Source organism: Bombus huntii, unplaced genomic scaffold, assembly GCF_024542735.1.
Source record: "Bombus huntii isolate Logan2020A unplaced genomic scaffold, iyBomHunt1.1 ctg00000075.1, whole genome shotgun sequence".
Taxonomy (NCBI): domain Eukaryota; kingdom Metazoa; phylum Arthropoda; class Insecta; order Hymenoptera; family Apidae; genus Bombus; species Bombus huntii.
The window spans coordinates 365,284-386,607 of record NW_026099333.1 but is presented as its reverse complement, the minus strand read 5'-3'; the positions used below and the strand labels follow the sequence as shown (position 1 = coordinate 386,607).

The 21,324-nt window shown below is 35.2% G+C and overlaps 2 protein-coding genes and 1 long non-coding RNA gene across 4 annotated transcripts; 2 read left to right on the top strand and 1 right to left on the bottom strand.

Moving 5' to 3' along the window:
- Positions 1-2,542: 2,542 nt before the first annotated feature.
- Positions 2,543-9,498, bottom strand: LOC126876449 (venom serine protease Bi-VSP-like). Of its 2 annotated transcripts, none has more exons than XM_050639304.1 (10): positions 9,049-9,498; positions 7,434-7,631; positions 7,168-7,263; positions 6,942-7,096; positions 6,559-6,613; positions 4,811-4,893; positions 4,456-4,734; positions 4,112-4,380; positions 3,932-4,028; positions 2,543-3,769 (listed from the first exon to the last, which is right to left on the bottom strand). In XM_050639304.1, the coding sequence occupies exons 1-7, from the start codon at positions 9,149-9,151 to the stop codon at positions 4,603-4,605; spliced, it is 822 nt and encodes a 273-aa protein (XP_050495261.1). In that variant the 5' UTR covers positions 9,152-9,498; the 3' UTR covers positions 2,543-3,769; positions 3,932-4,028; positions 4,112-4,380; positions 4,456-4,602. The 2 variants fall into 2 exon arrangements, with proteins under 2 accessions (XP_050495261.1, XP_050495262.1); XM_050639305.1 differs by lacking the exon at positions 9,049-9,498 and adding an exon at positions 7,703-7,845.
- LOC126876468 (uncharacterized) lies at positions 7,946-9,113 on the top strand. The gene is made up of 2 exons (XR_007694215.1): positions 7,946-8,080; positions 8,565-9,113. It is a non-coding gene; the product is annotated as an uncharacterized LOC126876468 (long non-coding RNA).
- Positions 9,499-10,888: 1,390 nt separating the features above from the next.
- LOC126876456 (omega-amidase NIT2-A-like) lies at positions 10,889-12,270 on the top strand. The gene is made up of 3 exons (XM_050639313.1): positions 10,889-11,067; positions 11,468-11,636; positions 11,911-12,270. Exons 1-3 carry the CDS (start codon positions 10,984-10,986, stop codon positions 12,042-12,044), a joined length of 387 nt encoding a protein of 128 aa, XP_050495270.1. The 5' UTR covers positions 10,889-10,983; the 3' UTR covers positions 12,045-12,270.
- The last annotated feature ends 9,054 nt before the right edge of the window (positions 12,271-21,324 follow it).

The following is a 21,324-nucleotide window of genomic DNA, read 5'->3' as shown; positions in this document are numbered from 1 at the left end:
CCGGAGCCTTTGGAATTTTAGATAATCCCGCAACATTGTAACCTAGAGTCTACTATAGCTGTAATTGAACAATTGTAGTTATTCAATCCGATTGTAATTGTTCTAGATTAGTGACGGTGAGCTTTGGCTCGAGGTGACAGTCTGTCGCCCAACGTAGCCGCGGTCAAGGGATAAACGCTTTGCCTAACAAAGGTATGGAGTAATTCTATAGCTCTCCTTAAAAGAAATATTCGTGGCGACACGCGACAGTAAACATTCCAACGGTTTCTGTCCCGTGGCTCGCCACACGCAGACCCTATTCTTCGAGTAAGATGATTGCCAGATGTCGATGCGTCTCCGCAGTACATGTTCGGCTAGCTGGAGGGCCCGTTATAAATCTTAAGGTTTAGTTAACTAAAGTCCTTCAAACAGACAAACAGTCTTTGTCCCAACTACGGGAAGATAGGGGAGACATATTTTTCAACGAGCGGCGTCTCCCACTAGCAACTTTCCCTCGAGGGCGGCTAACATCTTTTTCTAACCACCGATATGGAGATTGACCAATTAGCAGCAACGTCAATTTCCCTTACTTCCTAAACGAAGGCTTTCCTCGACGAATCCGATGATCTCGTGTCCTTAGACACACCCCATTATAGTTTTCCTCTGTGACATCATCGGGACGGGACGGGCATTCTTTTACGCGCTCCCGTCGACCAAAGAGTAACGTCTTTACGCTCAGCAATTATTTTTACGAGTCAGACTTAGATTCAGCGAGAACGCCCATCTGTCATCCCGTTGGCCGCGGATTCGTTATTGAACCGGAGACCACTGTCACTAGTGTCGCGGACGTCTCACCGCCGTGGTAGATTGTCAAAACCTGTGTTATTCATACCTGTGTCAATAAATCGTATCTTCGTTACACCGCAACGATGGCTACCTTCAATGAAGACTCCTCAAACACCGACAACCCTATCCCCAATGTCATTCCGACATATATATCCACCGAAAATGCGCTCTTGTAGACAAACGCTCGATTCGCGTCATAGCTTTTAAAGCTTGTCGCATCTCAATCCGTTGGAAAAAATTTTTCCTGTAGCATATTTTATTTTTACGAACCAACAAGGTCTTTGTTTATTTCCTTCTTTTTTTTTGCTCCAATTTCCCCATTGTTTTTTCAAGGATAGTATTTCAGAGCCACTAGTCAAGTTTATTGTAACAATAAACTTACGTTTCGGAAACATTTTGTGCTGTGAAACAGAATACACTAAAGTTTGAAGGTCACATCGATTTTCGAAAGTTTATAAATGGAGGTGTATGACAGTATCACCGGCTGTTGCTGTCCAAGTAACTCCAACATCGAAATACTACAACGATTCCAATCGAAAGCGCTAAGAGCCTTAATAGACGCACCTTGGTATGTTACCAACGAAACCATCCATCGCGACCTCAAGATACCTACAGTCAAAGAGGAAATAGCAAAATATAGCGACAGATATAGCAAAAGAGTCAAGAAACACCGAAACCCCCTAATCACTGGACTACTCGATACGACGGACCAGATTCGCAGGCTGAAGAGGCACTACTCGCTAGACCTAAACGTTAGATTCATTTAATTATCCAAATTAAGCATATGCACTTACTTATAATACTTATAAATTATACCTATCTATAATAAGTATTAACTTATTGTAAATAAACAGCCATGTCACTGCGCCACGCCAGAAAAATTACTGAAAATTCTCAACGCGAGAATTGATTGTAATTTCAACAAATAAATAAAAACAAAAAAAAAGCTGTTGCTGTCCCCAAGCGCCAAAATACGTTCTGACTACTATTTTATGTATCTCACAGAAGTATGTCTTCATTCATCATCTCCCATGCCATCCACCAACGTGTTCTTAACATGTTATCTCCTAGTAAAATATTGATGTTGAGTCAGATATCCAACTGAATAATCTTTTCGGTGTCTACTATAAGACATTTAAAACCAAGGCTCGTACACACGTGTGCTTATACGTCAGATGTAATACTTAACACGAAACCTGCTTATATTAATATTAAATTTATGCATAGTAGGATGTTCGACCTTTGTAAAAATGAAATTATAATACATACAGTTTCACCGTGGAAAAGTGAATCTTTCTAGCATGTCCACGCAAATGCAGCGGAGGGGAGGACTGTGCATGCACCAAACAACTTTACGTTCGTAATTTTTCACACAAATGTACAACTGTAGGGAAAAAATTATCTCTGATTTTTCGGATGTTAGGAATCGACAATATCGCATAATGGAATGCTGTGTTCTACGTATTCTATTTTTGTTACGAAAGTGGTACAAACGAAGTCCACGTAAGAATAGTACAACAAAATCGGTTGAGGTTAGGTTATCGTGCAGATATCGCGGCTTTTGCATTGGAAATCACGCAACTGCCAGTCTCGTCGTTCCTTGTAAACGAAAGAAAGGTATTGTAATCGGTCGGAATTAACATAAAACTCGTCGTTTCATGATAATACTGTGCATTCTGAATATGCTATGATTTGGTTTAAAATAATAAATAGTCCATTCTTGCATACTATTGCTCCAGCTTTACTTGTATTTTCGATATTGGTATAAATAGAAAGACAATTAATGTCGTTCGAGTCTATTTTCGGATCATTTATATTACGTTTAATCCATATAGTTATTATATGAGACATAGTATCGTAAAATTTGGAAGAATAAAACGTTCGTACAGGAAGTACATTTTATAAGAACTCCAACAAATCTGCGTGTGCACCTAAAATACAAACTGATAGTGATTGTTCATAAGTTTATATACATTATCTAATGTCAATCGAAGGTATCAATTCTTTTTCTCCATAAGAGTACTTTTTCATTTATATGTGTTCAAAAATACATGTGTTCAACCGTGAAGCATATGTCACCTACAACGAAAAAGAGTTTTCCTATACTTAATATTTCCTTTATATACCTATGAAAGTCTATTCTTCGCGTAGTATGAAATTATGAATAAATCTGGAATATTGTTCAATCTGAAAAGAAAAATAACTTATTGACATCATTCATTGATACGAGATTCAGAATGTTTGTTTTGTCTTGCAGAAAAAGAAGGCAGCCCTCCCTTTCTTTTAATGTGAAATAGAAAGCGAAAATTTGAAAACAGATTTTTTGGAAATTTACTTGCAAATATCGTTTTCAATATCGTGATTTTCTTCCCAATGGTACTGTACTTTCAAATTTTCCAGTATCCCTCTAAAAACAAAAAGTCGAACCTCGTTATTGTTAACGTAGGCATTACAAGGAAGCGAAGTATTAGAAAGCAGCTCCTTTTTATTATGGATTTCTCTATAATCATGTAAATAAGAAATTCCGGAAATTTTTTCCTCAAGAATTTAATTCTTGTGTTTTGATTGATAATTATTACACTGCATACTAACTTTTCGCATACTGTTCGCGTCTAACAGTTTCCTAATAATAACTACTTCAAAATTACATATGTTCTTGCACGAATTCAAAAGTACGTATGATACAATTACAATTGATTCTAAAATAATAATTATTTAAAGATATTAAGATACTAATTAAACGTTTCACTGTATTTCAAAATCTGGAACAACAAATTTTTATTTATAAAAAATGAAACTGTCTTTATATATTCTTTGTCATGATGCTATTTCTTATTACCGTGTCGACATTTTTTAAAATTCATTTTGTTATCTCTACGCAATATGAAAATTCATATACTGCTTAATATTTTTTGCATATTATCCATCCACCGCATGATATCTTCTGAAAAATCAAAATATTAATGTTATATTATTACAATGCTTCTTAAATATCAATTTTTGACAAATTTGAAATCCAATATATTTTGCACAATTATTATTTATCAAAAAATTCCAAGTTAGTAACTTTCTTTTCAAATGGCAAATAACATATACTTTGACTTACCTGTAAGTTTTTGTTCCTAATCATCATTTCCTCTTATAGAACATCATTATTGTTCTTATAATTACTACCAGTGTCATAGATATTGTAGTGGCTACAACTGAATTAATAGAAAATGATAAATAACTGTGTATAACACTAACACATAATTGTGTATAACAATGACAGATAACTTTTACTTACATATCTGTCGATAAGGGATTACTGTGATATCCTGTTGATGTTTCTTAAGGCACTTGATTAGGTGCGATACGGTATCATTCCTTATGGTATACTGTAGATAAGTATTTTAGAAAATAACAAGAATAAATCTAAATTATTCAGAGGTTCCAGTTTCGGCTTAGACATAAATACAGGACCATTTGCAAAGAAGAAAGGGTGCGTTTCTACAGCCTCGTTATAGTAACCATGAATACCAATCTCTGAATTACTGGTTGCTAAACATAAATATCCTATAAAATTTAATATATTTCTTTAATTTTTAATACATACATGAGTTAGTAGTTCTAAATTATGAATCATCCTACCTGTGATATTACACTTTTCCTTATAATATCATCACTCAAGTGAACAACATTAAGATCATGTAAACCATGTCATCCTATCTTACTGTGAAGATACTTAGTTATGTTATCTAACATTATAAAAATATCATCAAATTCAAGTCCTTTTATTCACATCACATGGCCACGACGATCTGGTTCTTCGTTATATAATGTTCTAAAATTTGTCGTATATATAGGATGTACAAACCGTGATATCAAGGTATCAGTTCTTCCTTCCCAAGGGACAGTTTCATTAAAATTCTGATAGAATTAAAAATTAATTATTAATATTCTAACAATCATATATGTTAAATACATTATAGTCAACGATATATACCTGAGCGAATGTAGGGGTGATTCCTTGATAATTATAAATGTCATCAGCCCACATCATTGTGCCACTTCTTTGTACTCCAGCCTCTAGATTAACAGCCTAAACAAACATACGAAATTTTATAGAAGCTGTACAAAATATAGTATATATGCGCAATATTGAAGCGTTCAAGGGGATATAAAGGTAATGTACATCACATACACGTGTACTCTCATGCAACAAAATACAATTAGATTTAATAGTATAAGCTCTTTTATTCATCATAATAGATTGGAAATTTAAGTGTCTTACGAGGGTGAGTAAAAAGTTACCCGCTCTGTCGGTGTAGAATTTATTTTAAGCAATTGTCAAAAAAGACACATCATTTTTTGACATAATCACTCGATTTCTGTATACACTTTGTCCATTTGCCGAAGGACCTTTGTATTTTCTCATTAAAAAATGTTTTGGGCTGAGCTGCGAACCACGAATGCATCGTCGTCTTCACCTTTTCATCAGCTTTTTCGGCATCCATCTCGCACAAACTTTTTAAAATCCAAATCTGTCGTGCACTATTGCATAAGCAGAGCCGTGGCTGATTTGCAAATGATTTGCCACATTATCCAGTGTCACTTGTCTATTCCATAGAGCATAAGTTCATGAGCACGTTCAATGTTGTCATCGTGGATGTGGACGGGCGTCCAGCTGTTTTTTCATAACACTTGTGCGATCTTCTTTGAACTTTTGTGCCCATTCAAACACACTTCGTGACAAAACACTTTCTCCATAATGTGCATTAAATCTTTGATAAATATAGGCATCAAACATAACCTCCGACCACAAGAAACGAATCACAGCATCCTGCACTGTTTTCCTGCAAATCACCATTGCAAAGCGCCATTACTCGCGCAACGGTCACAAACGAATTGACGTAACACAAAGAAACCTGCGCAGCAGCACTGAACAGATATTGACGTCATACGAAGAGTGCAGATGGATCAATACGGTCGACAGAAGTTTTAACTATCTGGAGTGCGGATAAATTTTTACTGAGAGTCGTATAGGAATCTATAATCTGTAAGTACACCTTTGGCTGAATGGAAATTTCTCTTACATATAGTCAAAAATGCTGAAACTGTGTATTGAATTGGAAAGTGATAAAAAATAAGTGAAGTTTCGAGGTTGCATGTGATTGCATGAGTACACAGGACGTTTTTAGCGAATAAAAAATAATTTTGAAAGACACGAGACTTATCTTGTATTTTATGCACTCTCTGTGTCCGAATTTCCAGAAGCTCTCTATCTTATGAAGTGTTTTAGATTAGCCGGAAAATTTTGTACGTACGTACAAGAAGTATACGATCTAAGTGGAATATTCCATTATTCTCTTGATACAACAGAAACGAAATTTACAGAACTTCTCAGAAAGTTGGTTTATTATTACCAAATTTATAGAATTAATATACGTTTATCATCTTTACATACCTAAGTCGTGGAGGTTTATCGTGCGTAAAAAATTAGTGTCGTTTCAAAGTTACATTTCGTACATTTTAAGCCTATAATTTGTAACGTACAAAACAATGTAAATTTGAGCTGTTTCTTATCTCCACAATAAGAAAATCCAACTTTACGTTTTTTACACAATGATATTTATGGAACAGTAATATCATATTATTGCATCGCTTGGAGAATGAAGTCAAGGTACGATGTGACCCTAGTGTAAACGCTGGGATACCCAGCTGTGCCGCACTTATAAGCATAAGACACAATACCTATTAAATACGAGGTTAATTCATGTTGTATCAGCAGTGGTCCGCCGCGGTCAGCCTGAAAGGATCGTTAAATTTTTAATCAAAGATACTGAAATATATCGATCGAATTGTATTGAAATTATACTTATATACAGTAATAATCTTCTATTGATTTGTGTATTGAAATACTCCAATTTATAACGTACATGTTATATGTATTTTGAGCAAAACTAAGATTAGAAGGAAATTAGATTAAATACCATAACGAGGTGTGAGAAGTGGGCAAAACTATTAAATTGTGTTTATCTATTATTTTTAATGTTTAAGACGTCGATTTGATGTTAATTCGAATCGACGTGTCTTCAGATACCGTATAGTTTGTAGTAACTCTGTAACTTAATTACCGTACAAGAATCCTCTCCACCCTGAGCATGTTCGGCGCATATTATACCATCAGTGATATCAGGTGCATTAGGAAATTTGGAATAAGCTATTTTGCATTCGGCGTTCTTAATCACTGGTATTTGTACTTCCATTAATGCATTACGTCGTGGTCGTCCTACGAAGAAAATAAGAAAGATATTTAAGACTGGAACTGTTTAATTTTATTATAAAATTGATATCACTTACTATATCTTAATGCTCCCCATCCAGCAACAAGGGGGTTATAGCCGACGAAGTTGCTCTTTCGTAGGGGCTCTTTCGTACAAATGGGATATACGTACCCTGAAAAATAAAAAAATAAATGAAAATGCAGGAAACGAATGACCAAAAGTATGAGAAAGAATTATACACGCTTTATGACACAATATATGTGTACAGTAAGAAATTTCAGGATATGATACTTCAGTAATACTCAATAGCATATATATATATATATATATTTGAGGACTTACTCGAAAATGGCACCTCCTCCACCAATCTAAGAATGGCAATATTATGATTGTGTATGTTTTCTATTCCATCCATATGTGCACAATGTGCTGCGGTCAAAACATGCCTAGCCGATATCAGGGAACCTCCGCACTTCCATAGTGGTTTGTCTGGGTTTCGGGGATTACAAAAACCTAATGCAGCGATCCATGGCCAAGCGCCTAAAATGCAATAGTCATAGTTGTGAATATACATAATTTTTTCTCACATAACGAGTAACAACGATTATTACCTATTCGATATTCGATCATACAGCAGACGATAAGTACATACGTACAAATACTCTGAAATAGAGATTTGATAAAGACAGAAATTAAATTTTTATTCCAGTGGAATACAAATTATTAAATAATTCTATATAATTTCTATTTGAACTATACTGAACTATAAAGTTCAAACGTGTAATTTCTGCCCTAACAGTTTTTGATCTCTATCCATATTATTACTCCTATATTAATTTTTTATTTCAAGCAAAAAGATACTCTTCCTAACATGAAGTAAAAGAAAGAAATAATTCAAGTTAATAAGTAAAGTTACTACCGATAAAATCATAGCATTATTATTTAGTCTAATTGAAATGTACATTGATGTGCTGTTTAATGCCTTTAAAGTTCATTCTTTGCAGTAAATGGCTTATTATTAATCGGAAAGAAAGACATAAAACGTACCAAGTTCAGCTGGTTTACCATCGACTACCCTGGTATGAGAGACGTTGCTAAAACCACAGTATGGTGGTCGCAAAGCCTTATACTTATACACAGTTTTTATTAAAATTTCTCTCTTCTCTTTGTTTGGATCGTTCGGACAGCAAACGATCGTAACATTGCCCTGGTATCTGCACACTGATCGTCTATAAAAATCGGTGGCTGTACGGTACTGTATCTGCCATATTTCTTGCAGAGGTTTACATTTTCTGTAGTCAAGGCACCTGCCTTCTTGATTGTCCGGTGTGGTACATTCTGGATCAAACAATTTTAAAACATTTATACAGTTCAAAGATGCGTAAGAAAGCGACACCGATTACTCAACTTTCGAAGTAAAAAGCCGATCGAGTCCACCGGATTGCCCTACAGACACGTATTAATCCGTAAGAGTTAGTCATCATGTTGATAATAATTATCTAAAGAAACTTTTCACGTGAAAATATAAAATTTTAATTGATTAGATATTGTGTTAGCCATACTTAAGAAAGAAAATGAAAATGAATGAAATGAAAGAAAAGGACTACCTTCAACCTCATTTTTTAAATAAACACTTTGTCAGTTTTGCGGTAAATAAGTTCTTAGGAATTCAGGACAGTTTTTAGTGAATCATTTTGTTTCGACCGTTCGCGGAGAGACGCGATCGCGAGATAGCACGTCAACGAGAGTTGTAATTTCCCGTTACGATTAAATAATCGACGCCACGAACTGATCGATCCCCTTATTTCGATTATGATAATAAGGGTAGTTCAATGAAATTCCACAGAATTAACACAAATAAATTCATGTTTGTTTGAACAATTTATTAACTAGAAAGATATAAATGGAACAAAAAAAATGTAACTGCGTTTTGGTTGATAAGTAATGCGCGACATACCACCTGTGTTGACGGTTCGACTTCTCGAAAAGTTCTGAACGCCTTTCGATTTTTTTCGTTTTTTCTGGAAGGCGACCCCCACTACGTTCGGATCACGCCACATTCTTTTACGCGAGGTAAAATAACGACCACGAGTCGACGTTTCTGGAAGTCGCCCTGCTTAATGAACCATGCGCTTGCCACTACAATGTTTGTTTGCCGGGCAGACGCGACGGTCCGTCTGCGACATTATAGTGCCGCGATCGATAGTTAAGAATATGACCTATGGTAAGCCGCATGGCGTAACATTCTCCCCCCGTTGAGAGGGTACCGATCAAACTAGCGAGGTGTGGTTGAAGTTCCCATCTTATTTCGTCTCGGTGGCTAGTTGTTCGGGTTTCTCGAGATCGGGTTGAATTGGCAGTGGGACAAGCCTTTTGACGCCCCGATCCAAAATGCTTTTTGCCGTCTGAACTGTAGCTGTCCGGATGACACTGTCACGACCGGCATACTTCAAATCCGACGGACTGACGATAGAGATAAAGCACTCGGCGACAATGTATATCGCTGAAGTGCCTAATGAACCATCAACATCCCAACGGTCCTTCCACCGAAGGTTCTAGAAGAAAGAGCACGTGGCAACGGTCGCGGACGCCTAGCAAATGCATGGACGGTGGGGATGTTGAGGGATGACAAAAGAAAGTAATCGGATCCGATCGAAAGTAAAATCATAAGTCAGTCTTAAAAAGTCACGCCCAGAGTTCGGAAGTAGATTGTAAAGTGTATTGATGTTAGAAAAAAATAAAGTTTTCTTTTTTTTATTTTTTACCTCAAATTCCTTTTTTATTTTGTTATTTTACGTGACAACACCATCGGCGCCTGGATGAACTCGGCCCAGAGGCCAATGCATGGAGGGAACGTTGTCCTCTCTGAGGATGACGATTGTGCCCTTTTGGATGCTGTGTCCACCCTTGCTCCATTTATTGCGGTTGGTTAGCTCGTTCAAATACTCCTTATGCCAGCGGTTCCAAAAATGTTGTTTAAGCTGTTGGATATGCTGCCATTTGGAGAGTCGGTTCGATGGAATGTCTCTGAAATCTCGATCATGTAAGCACATTAATGAATCGCCAATGAGGAAATGTCCGGGAGTGAGGGCTAGGAGATCATTTGGATCGGTGGAGATAGGAGTTAGCGGGCGGGAATTGAGGACTGCTTCTATTTCTATGATAAGAGTATTACGGTGTTAAGCTCATATGTTTCTGTTTCTCCACTCGCGCTGCGCCATAATATCCTTTGATATTTCCGATCCTCTGGTCGTACGAGGAATTGCCGATACATTTTCTCGATCTCGCCAGTGAGTACGTACTGATGAGCGCGGAATCTAATTAATATACAAAATAAATTGTGAATTGATTCGAGAATATAGGATTTCCCCATTTTCATGATTATCGTGATTTTTGTATAAATATATTTTTGAAGATACTAATAATTAGGTACTTATAAATTAGTATTATCAATTATTTTGCATTTATAATTCCGCCTCTAGTATAAGTGTTAATTGAAAACTAACTTTATGTTTCAAAAAGTACTAGCAAAGTCGTTGAGTAACAAGCCACTGATGCTAACACAAATAACATTGTCGTAATTAAATATTTCTAAATATTCATTTTTCATTTTGAACCTGTAGAAACAATTTATTATATATACTATTAGCTAAGTAATTGCATATTTAATTAAGTCGAAATATAAAACTTAGTTATTTTAATAATTTAAAAAATAAAAAACTGACAAACATTTCAATTTAATTTATGGTTGGAACAAAAGACATTTCATTAATTGAAATATTGCAACGCAGAGTACTTTCCAAAATACGCCGAGAGTATTCCTGATGGTGAAACGAGCGTTGCTTCATCGAACGCAGCTAAAGAAAACAACATCTATGTAGTTGGTGGTACGATGCCTGAAATAGAGGGCGATAAATTGTACAATACCTGTACTATTTGGGGTCCCGATGGAACTTTGATAGCAAAACACCGAAAGGTAAGTAATATATTCCTTTATGGCTTTGAATTTGAAAATATTGGGGCGAAGAAAGTGACTCTATCTAGGAATAATTTAGGAATATACATATGTACATACGTATACTATAACCAATTCTATAATTTACGGTTTATAAAATACGTTATGATACGGGAAACGCCCATTTTTGTTGTAATGTGTTTGTGTTGTATAAATTTTTCAAATACTTAAAATATTATTATACTTATTTTTTCTCCTTTTTAAACATTATTAAATGATAAGATTTTTTAATAAAAGAAAGTGATAAAAACGCTGTCAGTTATTAAATAAAAAATAATTAAAGTTTAGGAGTTGGTAACTTTGATATTAAATTACAAAAGTTGCAGCAATAGAATTAGCGACTACATTTTTATGTTATTAGGTACATCTATTCGACATCGACATTCCTAATAAGATTACTTTTCGAGAGAGTGATTCACTCAGTCCTGGTAACTCCCTAACGACGTTCGATGTGAAGGGCTGCAAAATAGGTATTGGCATTTGCTATGATATTAGATTCGAGGAAATGGCACGCATTTATCGGAACAAAGGTACAGTAACTTAATCGATCAATACTTAACTAGCAAAAAATTAAATATCTTTCTTAAATATATTCTATATAAAATTAATATAATCTGTAACTCTGTATAAAAAGAAGCTTAATTTAAAAAACCAGTATATTTGCTGAAAATGAAACAAATAAAAGAATTAAAAGCACAATAAGAGGACTGTCCTCGCATATTCAGAAATGATGGAATGTGAACCGTGCAACTACGAAGTTAATTGGTATTCGGTGGCTTCATATTTCCTGCTTCTCTGGGTTAGGTTGCCAAATGCTGATATATCCAGCGGCATTCAATATGACCACTGGACCACTGCACTGGTCATTACTTCAGCGTTTCAGAGCGAATGATAATCAATTATACGTTGCCTGCATATCACCGGCTCGTGTTCCTTAAGCAAGTTACGTCGCATGGGGACATACACAGTTGACCAATCCCTGGGGAAAGATTCTTTACGATTTGGAAACTCAAGAGAATATGGCAGTCACCGATAAAAAAAAAAAAAAAAAAAAAAAAAAAACTGGCGAACCGTGTGTTACCACAACGAGACACGCGATGCTATTTGTCGCTTTAAATTGTGCCGCAACTCGTTTTTGAGATCTTTGCCAGGGGCGCGTTAAAACATGCTGAAAATATATTTCTGGCTTTTCTGGGGTTTAACTGAAATATGACAAATAACGTTGTAAAACATATGTACTTATGACTTACAGAGTAATTGAGTGTACAAAATATATAGTATACAAAATAGCCAGCGATTTAGGGCTTTAAAAGATCAAAAGGAAAGAAAAGAAAAGAAAAGAAGAAAGATAATATGTTGTGGCAGTCTAAGTCGATCTAAGAAAATAGATAAAGGGAGGGAGGAGCAAAGCTAGTTAATCTGGAAAGAATCCAAGCGTCAATTTCAAGCATTTACAGAGAATCAAGCGGACTGGTTAAAGTCGTGAGTTGAGCAATTATCCCGCGTTAGGTTCAATCAGGTTAGTCCCACGCGAAATTGATCCAACCATGCGAAAACGAGTGTATTCTGATTTCTGTCGCAGATACTTCTGGCTAGTGCAGTACCTACACGGTGGTTGTTGAAATAGCCGCTTCTCATCTATTTTCCGCAGCACGGACATCATCCTTTGATCCCTTACAACTAACGAAGTTTTCGAAGATGTACGGCAGTTTGAGATTCTACTTGAAAATGATCATGAATGCGGTCTGTGTGCCGTCTGCTCTTCTTTTTGTCCTTCCGTTAAAGACTGGTAAGTTGATACTGATTAATTATGTGATCGAAACCCTATATAATGGCTACAAAAATGCCGCTAATATAATATTCCTTCTTTCTTGTATCTGTCTGCCTCTCAGGTCGTTTTACTAATTACAATAAGTAATTTCGACTTCTTTGCGCTCTCTTTTAACGCATTCGAGACCGAAAGAAATTCATATCAGTCAGTAGGCAAGGGTATAATATACATATTTTATATATAACTTATGTAGTAATGTAATATATATATATATATATATATAATTCTATATTGAAAAAAATATGAAATTAACATGATATATACATTACTACATAAGTTATATATAAAATATGTATATTATACTCTTGCCTACTGACTGATATGAATTTCTTTCGGTCTCGAATGCGTTAAAAGGGAGCGCAAAGAAGTCGAAATTACTTATTGTAATTAGTAAAACGACCTGAGAGGCAGACAGATACAAGAAAGAAGGAATATTATATTAGCGGCATTTTTGTAGCCATTATATAGGCTTTCGATCGCATAATTAATCAGTATCAACTTACCAGTCTTTAACGGAAGGACAAAAAGAAGAGCAGACGGCACACAGACCGCAATCATGATCATTTTCAAGTAGAATCTCAAACTGCCGTACATCTTCGAAAACTTCGTTAGTCGTAAGGGATCAAAGGATGATGTCCGTGCTGCGGAAAATAGATGAGAAGCGGCTATTTCAACAACCACCGTGTAGGTACTGCACTAGCCAGAAGTATCTGCGACAGAAATCAGAATACACTCGTTTTCGCATGGTTGGATCAATTTCGCGTGGGACTAACCTGATTGAACCTAACGCGGGATAATTGCTCAACTCACGACTTTAACCAGCCCGCTTGATTCTCTGTAAATGCTTGAAATTGACGCTTGGATTCTTTCCAGATTAACTAGCTTTGCTCCTCCCTCCCTTTATCTATTTTCTTAGATCGACTTAGACTGCCACAACATATTATCTTTCTTCTTTTCTTTTCTTTTCTTTCCTTTTGATCTTTTAAAGCCCTAAATCGCTGGCTATTTTGTATACTATATATTTTGTACACTCAATTACTCTGTAAGTCATAAGTACATATGTTTTACAACGTTATTTGTCATATTTCAGTTAAACCCCAGAAAAGCCAGAAATATATTTTCAGCATGTTTTAACGCGCCCCTGGCAAAGATCTCAAAAACGAGTTGCGGTACAATTTAAAGCGACAAATAGCATCGCGTGTCTCGTTGTGGTAACACACGGTTCGCCAGCTTTTTAAAAGCGCTCTCCGTCTGCTTTTTCCTCTCTTCCCTGTCTCTTCGTTTTTCCTTAACAAGCGAAACCATTTTCGCGAGGACGAGAGTACGGAAATGACGTACTGGCAATTTTGTTTTGTGATAATACAAGCAGCTCGGTTTCAGTGAATTAAACTTGACCCCAAGCTTCTACTTATCAACCTTCCTTTCCTTTATTTTCCCTTCTATATCGGTTTTGCGGTTTTCCACATTTCCATCACAATAAACCATGTTTTTTCTCGATTTTACATGTTAGACAATGATTCACGGCAAAAGCGTCGACTGTAAAAATATTTGTAGTTGCAATAGCAACAAGTATGTTTTCTCAAATAGAAAATATTGGGAGCGTACACGCTGGCAAAACAATTCATGAATAGCTCGTCCTCTGCTTGTTATTTGTTTCGATACTGTTAGCAAACAAATTCATGAAACATACTGGTATAGCGTAAAATGAACATAAAAGTTTTGCGTACACTTGAGAGCTGAACTTTGGTTGTTATACGTATATTATACATATACGCATACAGTTATGTATATGTATATATATATATATAGAAAATTCCTTAGAACTTTGAGCTTAATAACATATTAAAATCATTAACATTAAGGAGGTGAACTTTACTTACCAATTACCAAAGTTTCTTCCGCCAAATAATACATAAAAATTGAATAAGATAATGTAACTAGTTTTAACTTTTTTTTGTGTTATAATTTGAATCACTCGATTTATCCGACTGAGGATGGTCGATCGCAATCTCAATTTATACGTATTCTCATCGCATGAAATAGATCACATGAGGGATTTTCAAAAGTCGATGGAATATTAATCGCGATTAATTATTTGTAGGTGTATTCTGTGCGGCTAAAGCAATCATCTAATGAATTATTGAGTACCAGGAATGTTAGCGGTAAACAGGATTGCGGCTATGAATGATTCTCTAATGTCTATATTAGAGATGAATTTGATAATTTATCCTCATAATATGCAATCCGCTTTTAAGTGGAAATCATAATTAACAATTTCTGTTTGATTAAATATGAAGAGCAGATAAATCGATACGCTTAAATCAATATTAGAATTTCTTAACATTTTTATCAAATATTTTAGCACTGTAAAAGCGTCGTAGTAGAGAAATATTAGGTTGTTTTAAAAGTTTCTTTCGTTTTATAAGATAGTAATAGATGTACAACATTTTTCGTTTTATATTATTTTATTGAATTACGTGTGATCCACCTTTTTCCAATTTAATGTAAAATAATATAGAATAACATAAAACAAAATATGTTGTGCATCTGTCATTTCTTTATAAAACGAAAGAAACTTGGGACAACCTAATAGGAATTTACTTCTATTATCCATTATAAAAATGGATTGTTAATCCTCTAGGAGATACGAACAATATAATTGCAATTAATAAGGAATAAGCTAGCATAACTTAAACCAGCTTTTGCAGAAAGCTATTAGCTGAAGATGTTTATTAAACAATGACAACATGAATTTTCTTAAGTACCCCATTTGGTACTTAATCTACTTCGTAAGTACTGTGTGTCCTAGCCTTCAAAGGATGCAATTTTAACCAGAATGTTTCACATTACTTACCCGTATTATTTCCTTGTAATATAATTTATATTTACATTATCTACGTTACGTTACATTCTACGCGTTAATGTAATGTGATTTTTATTTCTAATCGAAGTTATTCAAAATTTGTACTATCTCAATAAAAAATTAACAGCCTGCAAAAACTTCACAGAAGCATTAGTATCTTCGAAATTATTTAATTCAAATGGCTAATATTCTTTAACAATATGCACTCGACGACGTTTATCGAGAGAAGTATGTGGCGTAATAGTTAAACTTTCAATTCATATACATATATCGTTTATGAAAAAGTAGTCATTCTGCTTTTGTGATCTGTGACACACTATAAATTCTCATAAGCTAACTAACGCGTAATCTTCTGTAACGTATTAATATAATATAGGTATGTATATCTCGACTTTGAGCAACCAATTGGTGCTAAATAAGCTTTAGTACATACTTCTTACACGTAACAAAAGACCAGTTAACATCTCTGCTCTTAAAAGAAAAACGAAAGAAGCTCTGAAAAGCTGCAGAGTTCAGGTCGAATAACACCAGCTCAGATAAATGACCCTCTAACTTACCTTTGTCCTCATCGACGTCAGTGATTTTAAAGCTAGTTATAAAGTGCACTTCTCAGCCAGCGTCCACGGCAGTCAATATTATTTAACGGGTCTTAACGCGATGTAAAAAGGGAAAAAGGAGGAAAGAGGGAACAGGGAAGCAAAGAGAAGAAACGAATTTTTCATTTTCTCGAAACTGGATCAAGTTTCAGGCTGCTCGCCAAAGAGTCTGTAGCTATCGAGACAAGATTAGACAAACCACGCTTTAAAATTGCCACAGAACTATAATAATCCTCGAAATCAATACGATTCGTCGATCCATCGCCTGATTAAAAAATGAGATAGGATGAAGCTCACTAGTCGGCCTTTGAACTTTCAATAGCGCTTACGGCTCGTATACTCTAGTTTGAATGCTACAATGTAAGCCAAGTCAGCTGTAACTAGCGTTCGCGTGATTGTCGCTATCTATTATTCACGCGTTACACGTTCACCAGACAAACGCGTCTACCGGTTGACATTGTTTTCTGTCCTGAGTTTCAAAGCAATTATGTTGCTTCGTGTAATCAAATCTCGCCAAACTAACGATAAGTTCTTGTTTGATCTTACACAGTTATTAAAACTATACAAGTTAAACCAATCTAGCCTAAACAAGTAATGTCGTTATATATTCTTTTTTAAATCTATATATTGTTTAATAAATCCTGGTTAGGATATAGTAGCTGACAAAAATATTCGGACAAATATATTTGTAGAAACATTTTAGGAGTGTATTATGCATAGTGGCACTATTTAATACTGTACTGTGACTATCATGGTCGTGTTGGTATTATTCGAAACTAATCTGAAAATCTGTATGGAATTTGTAAGATATTTAGTACGAGTACTGTGCATTACTGATATGTACACAGCCGAGACGAGATAATGAAGGTACTGCTCTCCATCGTTCATCGCTACGCGTTGCTAATAGCAACATATAATGCATATATATCTCGCAAAGACCATAAAAGTACCCAATGGAACCACGTTTAATATTTGATAATAATGTCCCATTACAGTTTCGTCATTTTCAATTAATTAAACACGACCCTCTCTTTAAAAATTAGAAGATAAAATACGTAATACAAATCTACTCGAAATCTTTTAAACCTTACGGACGACCTTACGGACCTTACTTATGGTCCTTAAAAGCAGCAGGGATTAGCAGAATATTAACTGCGGATTTTTCTTGGACCGCAGCATGCAATATGAAATATGGTTATTAAAATGTACACTGAAAATTTCATATCCATAAGATACTCGTGCTTGTAGAACCTTGAAAATGAATTCTTAACCCAAATAGTCGACCGCGATACTCGAGAAATTTTGTGAAGCTGACGTCAATACCAATATGTACCGTCGTTGTGCTATTATTTCGTGATAAACCGTATTGATTGCACTTCCATTTCACGGAATTAATTTTTCCACACAAAAAGTGATAACGATAATCGAAAAAAGAAAAATATACTACCACATTTCGTATCAGCATACACAAGCGCACTCGATTTTACACGAGTATACAATTTGCAAATTCGACAGAACGATCGGATTTAATTATTTTTTCGATATTTCAGGCATCAAGTTCTATTTACATATCGAACGTTGAAATACGGCGAAATACAAAATGTACAAACCACTCTGGACATTAATTAACTTTAAACGTTATTGATTAATTAAAGAAACCAACCATTGTGTTGATTTTTACATTTTGAAAAATTGTTATCCACTTTTGCTTTGTTTAAAAATTGAAAAAAAATACTTTTATTGTAAGTCACGAGTATCTCTTTTATTTATTTAAACTTTAGATCAAATATTACAATTTATAAATATATCATTTATTTAGATATACTTGTAATATCTGTTTTATAAGTTTGTACAACCATTTATCTATTTATCTATTTTATTTGCACATAATCTTTATAGACTGATTTTGTAAAGAATAAAAAATTGTGATTCTATTTAAAAACGATCGTGTCAGACTCAAGTGATAAGCGATATATATTTCAGCGATATATATATATATTCAGATTCCACTATCACATAAACGGTGCTATTGGAAACGTTTCACAATAGACGTCTTATAAGCGCCTGCGATGTCCGTCATATGTAAAGCTATACCACTGAATCACGGCCGCCATTTAGTGATTAAGGTCGATCACTTAGAGTTGTTAATCCGACATAATGGCGAGCAATACATCGAAGACATTATTGGAAACACAGTTACAGTTTAATTTCATTGAGCTTATTTGCAAATAAATGTGTACAATATATTTTAGAGGTTTTAAATATTATTGCTGACTAAACTTCGCATCTACGCATCATCTTTATTTAACTTTTTTTGCATTTTCTTATCGACGCATGAAGACGAAATGCGTAAATTTTATTATTTATTTAAACATTACTATATTGTGCTCAAAGTAGCGGAATATCGTTCTATTATCAATATATGAAGAACTAAAAGAATTAAAAAAGAATTAAAAAAATATGTAGTTCAATCAATACTTCGTGTATTTTTCTATCTCCACAAGACAATATCCGGACCAGTTACGCTTACAGTATCAACAAAGATTTGTCCAGTCATACGGAATAAGTCGTACTCAGTAGTATTAACCGCACGAACTCCAGAAACACTTTTGAAGTAAGTTTCAAACCAATAAATCCCCGAACTAAGAACTGTCATATTTCGTCTCTATTTATCGAATATTGTGAGAAAATGCAAAAAAATGAAGTTAAATAGAAAAAGTACTTGGAAACTTAAAAGAAAAAATCTCGAAAAATCTCTTAATACTTTTTACTGTCGTCTTGAGACGCACCATATGTTAAGCTTCTTCGTAGTTACAACTTTTACCGCAGATGTAACGAACTGACAAATGCTTCGAATGGCGCGCGCGCGTCAACGCCTACACTTAAATTTTAAATAAATGTTTTTAAATAAATGTTTAAAATAATACATTAAATGTATCAACTTTCTTGCGCAATTTCATTTAATTTCTTACGATATGGAGGGTTTAATTACGTTTAAGATATCTATTTGAATCTTTTAAATTCGAAGTTTTTTAAAAAATTACCTTAAACTTTATAAAATTAAATCGTTTTTCCACTTTGTTGTATCATAAAATAGTTACTTAAATTCAAACCTTACCGTCGTCTTGAAATATTCTATATTTTCCTCGTCTTAAAAAATCTCCCTACAGAAAGAATAAAGAAGAATAAAATCCCATACGTTAAATTTCGCGTGATTGATGGAATACATAACGATAACGAGAACTAACTAGCGACAACAAGCAACCATTAGCAAGGACAACTGGCGACTATAACCGTCGTCTCTACGATGTATGGCGACTAAGGAGAACAGCCAGCAACTACGGATGACATGTAACAACCAACTGCCCCACTTCTAAAAGGCAACTAACTTGCAAACCCTTTGATGGTTTCTGTAGCGTGATATACCCCTTGAACGTGGTTAAAGAATGTGGTCGCCGCTGGACGGCGGTTTGACAGCAAAGCGATCTCGCCAATTCAAAGCTTGACATTACAAACTACCGAGAATCATTAGGCTCGTTATCGAGCATCTAGCTTTCAGAAGGTGCTTTATCATATGATATGACTTCACGATATTTTTATAGCAAGAAGAATGGCCAACCTCTAACAAAACAAATTTTTACTAAGTGCTGCATGTGAGCTGCAGGCCGGCCTACTAGGGAAATTTGACGAATCAATAAACTAAAATATATACGAATATATTCGTTATATCATAAAATGCTCGCATTATGTTCTCTAACACCATAGAGGAAACTAAATTTATATATTAAAAAATTGGAATACCCTCGTACTTCGCAGTCCATGTGTCCGAGCGATGAATTCCCTCCAAACAAGGAAAAACCAAAGGGAGGTCTTCTTCGAAGGACGTGAGAGGGTAAGGGGAGCAACGGGAACGATGATCACGCGATATACTGGCGGCGTACGTATAGAACGGCTGTTGCGAGAGAGTTCGCAAGAAACAAGAAGAAAAAAGGAATCGTAGGCCGACGCGACTATACGCTGTCGACGGACAAACAGCGACTGAGCCTAACTGAAACGAACTCTGTCGCAGTATGAGCACAGGCTACGTTCGCGGGTCGATCGAACACGTTCTGCGCCTTTCCTCGGCACCAGCGTCAAAACCACCCTCGACGAGCGCAACGCACTGGTGCACCTGCAATATTAACCACTGGTCTTTCCTTTTTCGCGCGATATTATATCAGCACCTATGATACCATTTCAAAGACCGCAATCAAAACATTAAATACCGCATTAAAGCCATACAATAATTCGCAATATTCATTCGTAAACGTTATTGTATATGTGCTTAATTAATCGTTATTATGTTTCGAATGATTTACTACCTCATATTCCATAAGCAGATATATGGTTCATTTTCATCTCAAGTACGATATAATTTGTAACAAATATTTATAATTCACAATGTAAAATATTTATAATTCATTGGAAATATTATTCTATCACGGTATAGTGGTCAAATTTCACATAAATCACAAACATATGGTAGTCAGAAGCTATACTCACGACATGACAAATCATGATGATGTCATGAAAAATGGCGTCCGTCCATATATATTCAAACGCAACGAACAAGTTCGAACTTTTCGAGAATAAACGATTTGTTCGATAACATCTGTCGCGAGCTTCTCTTCCTTTAACGATAACAATTGACAACTAAAGCTCGAGAGGCTCGTAAGGATGAACAGCGACGAGTATCTAGAAGCTATGTACTCACCTGGGCAAGGAGACTCCAACACCAAGGACGTTGGAAGTTTCAAGAAGCGAAGATGGAAACTGAAGTAGCACGTCAGGTCAACTCTGGCAAAAACTGCTAAAGAAAGAAAAATCCAACTAATTTGTTTCCAACAATAAAATGAAATTAATTTGTTTCACAAATTATTAACTGGATA

What these genes read in the sequence shown, in the direction of transcription:
- LOC126876449 (XM_050639304.1), bottom strand. Translation starts at nt 9,151, where the DNA reads ATGTGGCGTGATCCGAACGTAGTGGGGGTCGCCTTCCAGAAAAAACGA. An exon ending in GTGGAGAGGATTCTTGTACG is followed by an intron (nt 6,614 to 6,941) that starts GTAATTAAGTTA and finishes CGATCCTTTCAG; the next exon opens with GCTGACCGCGGCGGACCACT. An exon ending in ATTAACCTCGTATTTAATAG is followed by an intron (nt 4,894 to 6,558) that starts GTATTGTGTCTT and finishes CTGTTAATCTAG; the next exon opens with AGGCTGGAGTACAAAGAAGT.
- LOC126876456 (XM_050639313.1), top strand. Translation starts at nt 10,984, where the DNA reads ATGCCTGAAATAGAGGGCGATAAATTGTACAATACCTGTACTATTTGG. An exon ending in TGATAGCAAAACACCGAAAG is followed by an intron (nt 11,068 to 11,467) that starts GTAAGTAATATA and finishes TTATGTTATTAG; the next exon opens with GTACATCTATTCGACATCGA. An exon ending in ACGCATTTATCGGAACAAAG is followed by an intron (nt 11,637 to 11,910) that starts GTACAGTAACTT and finishes TCTCTGGGTTAG; the next exon opens with GTTGCCAAATGCTGATATAT.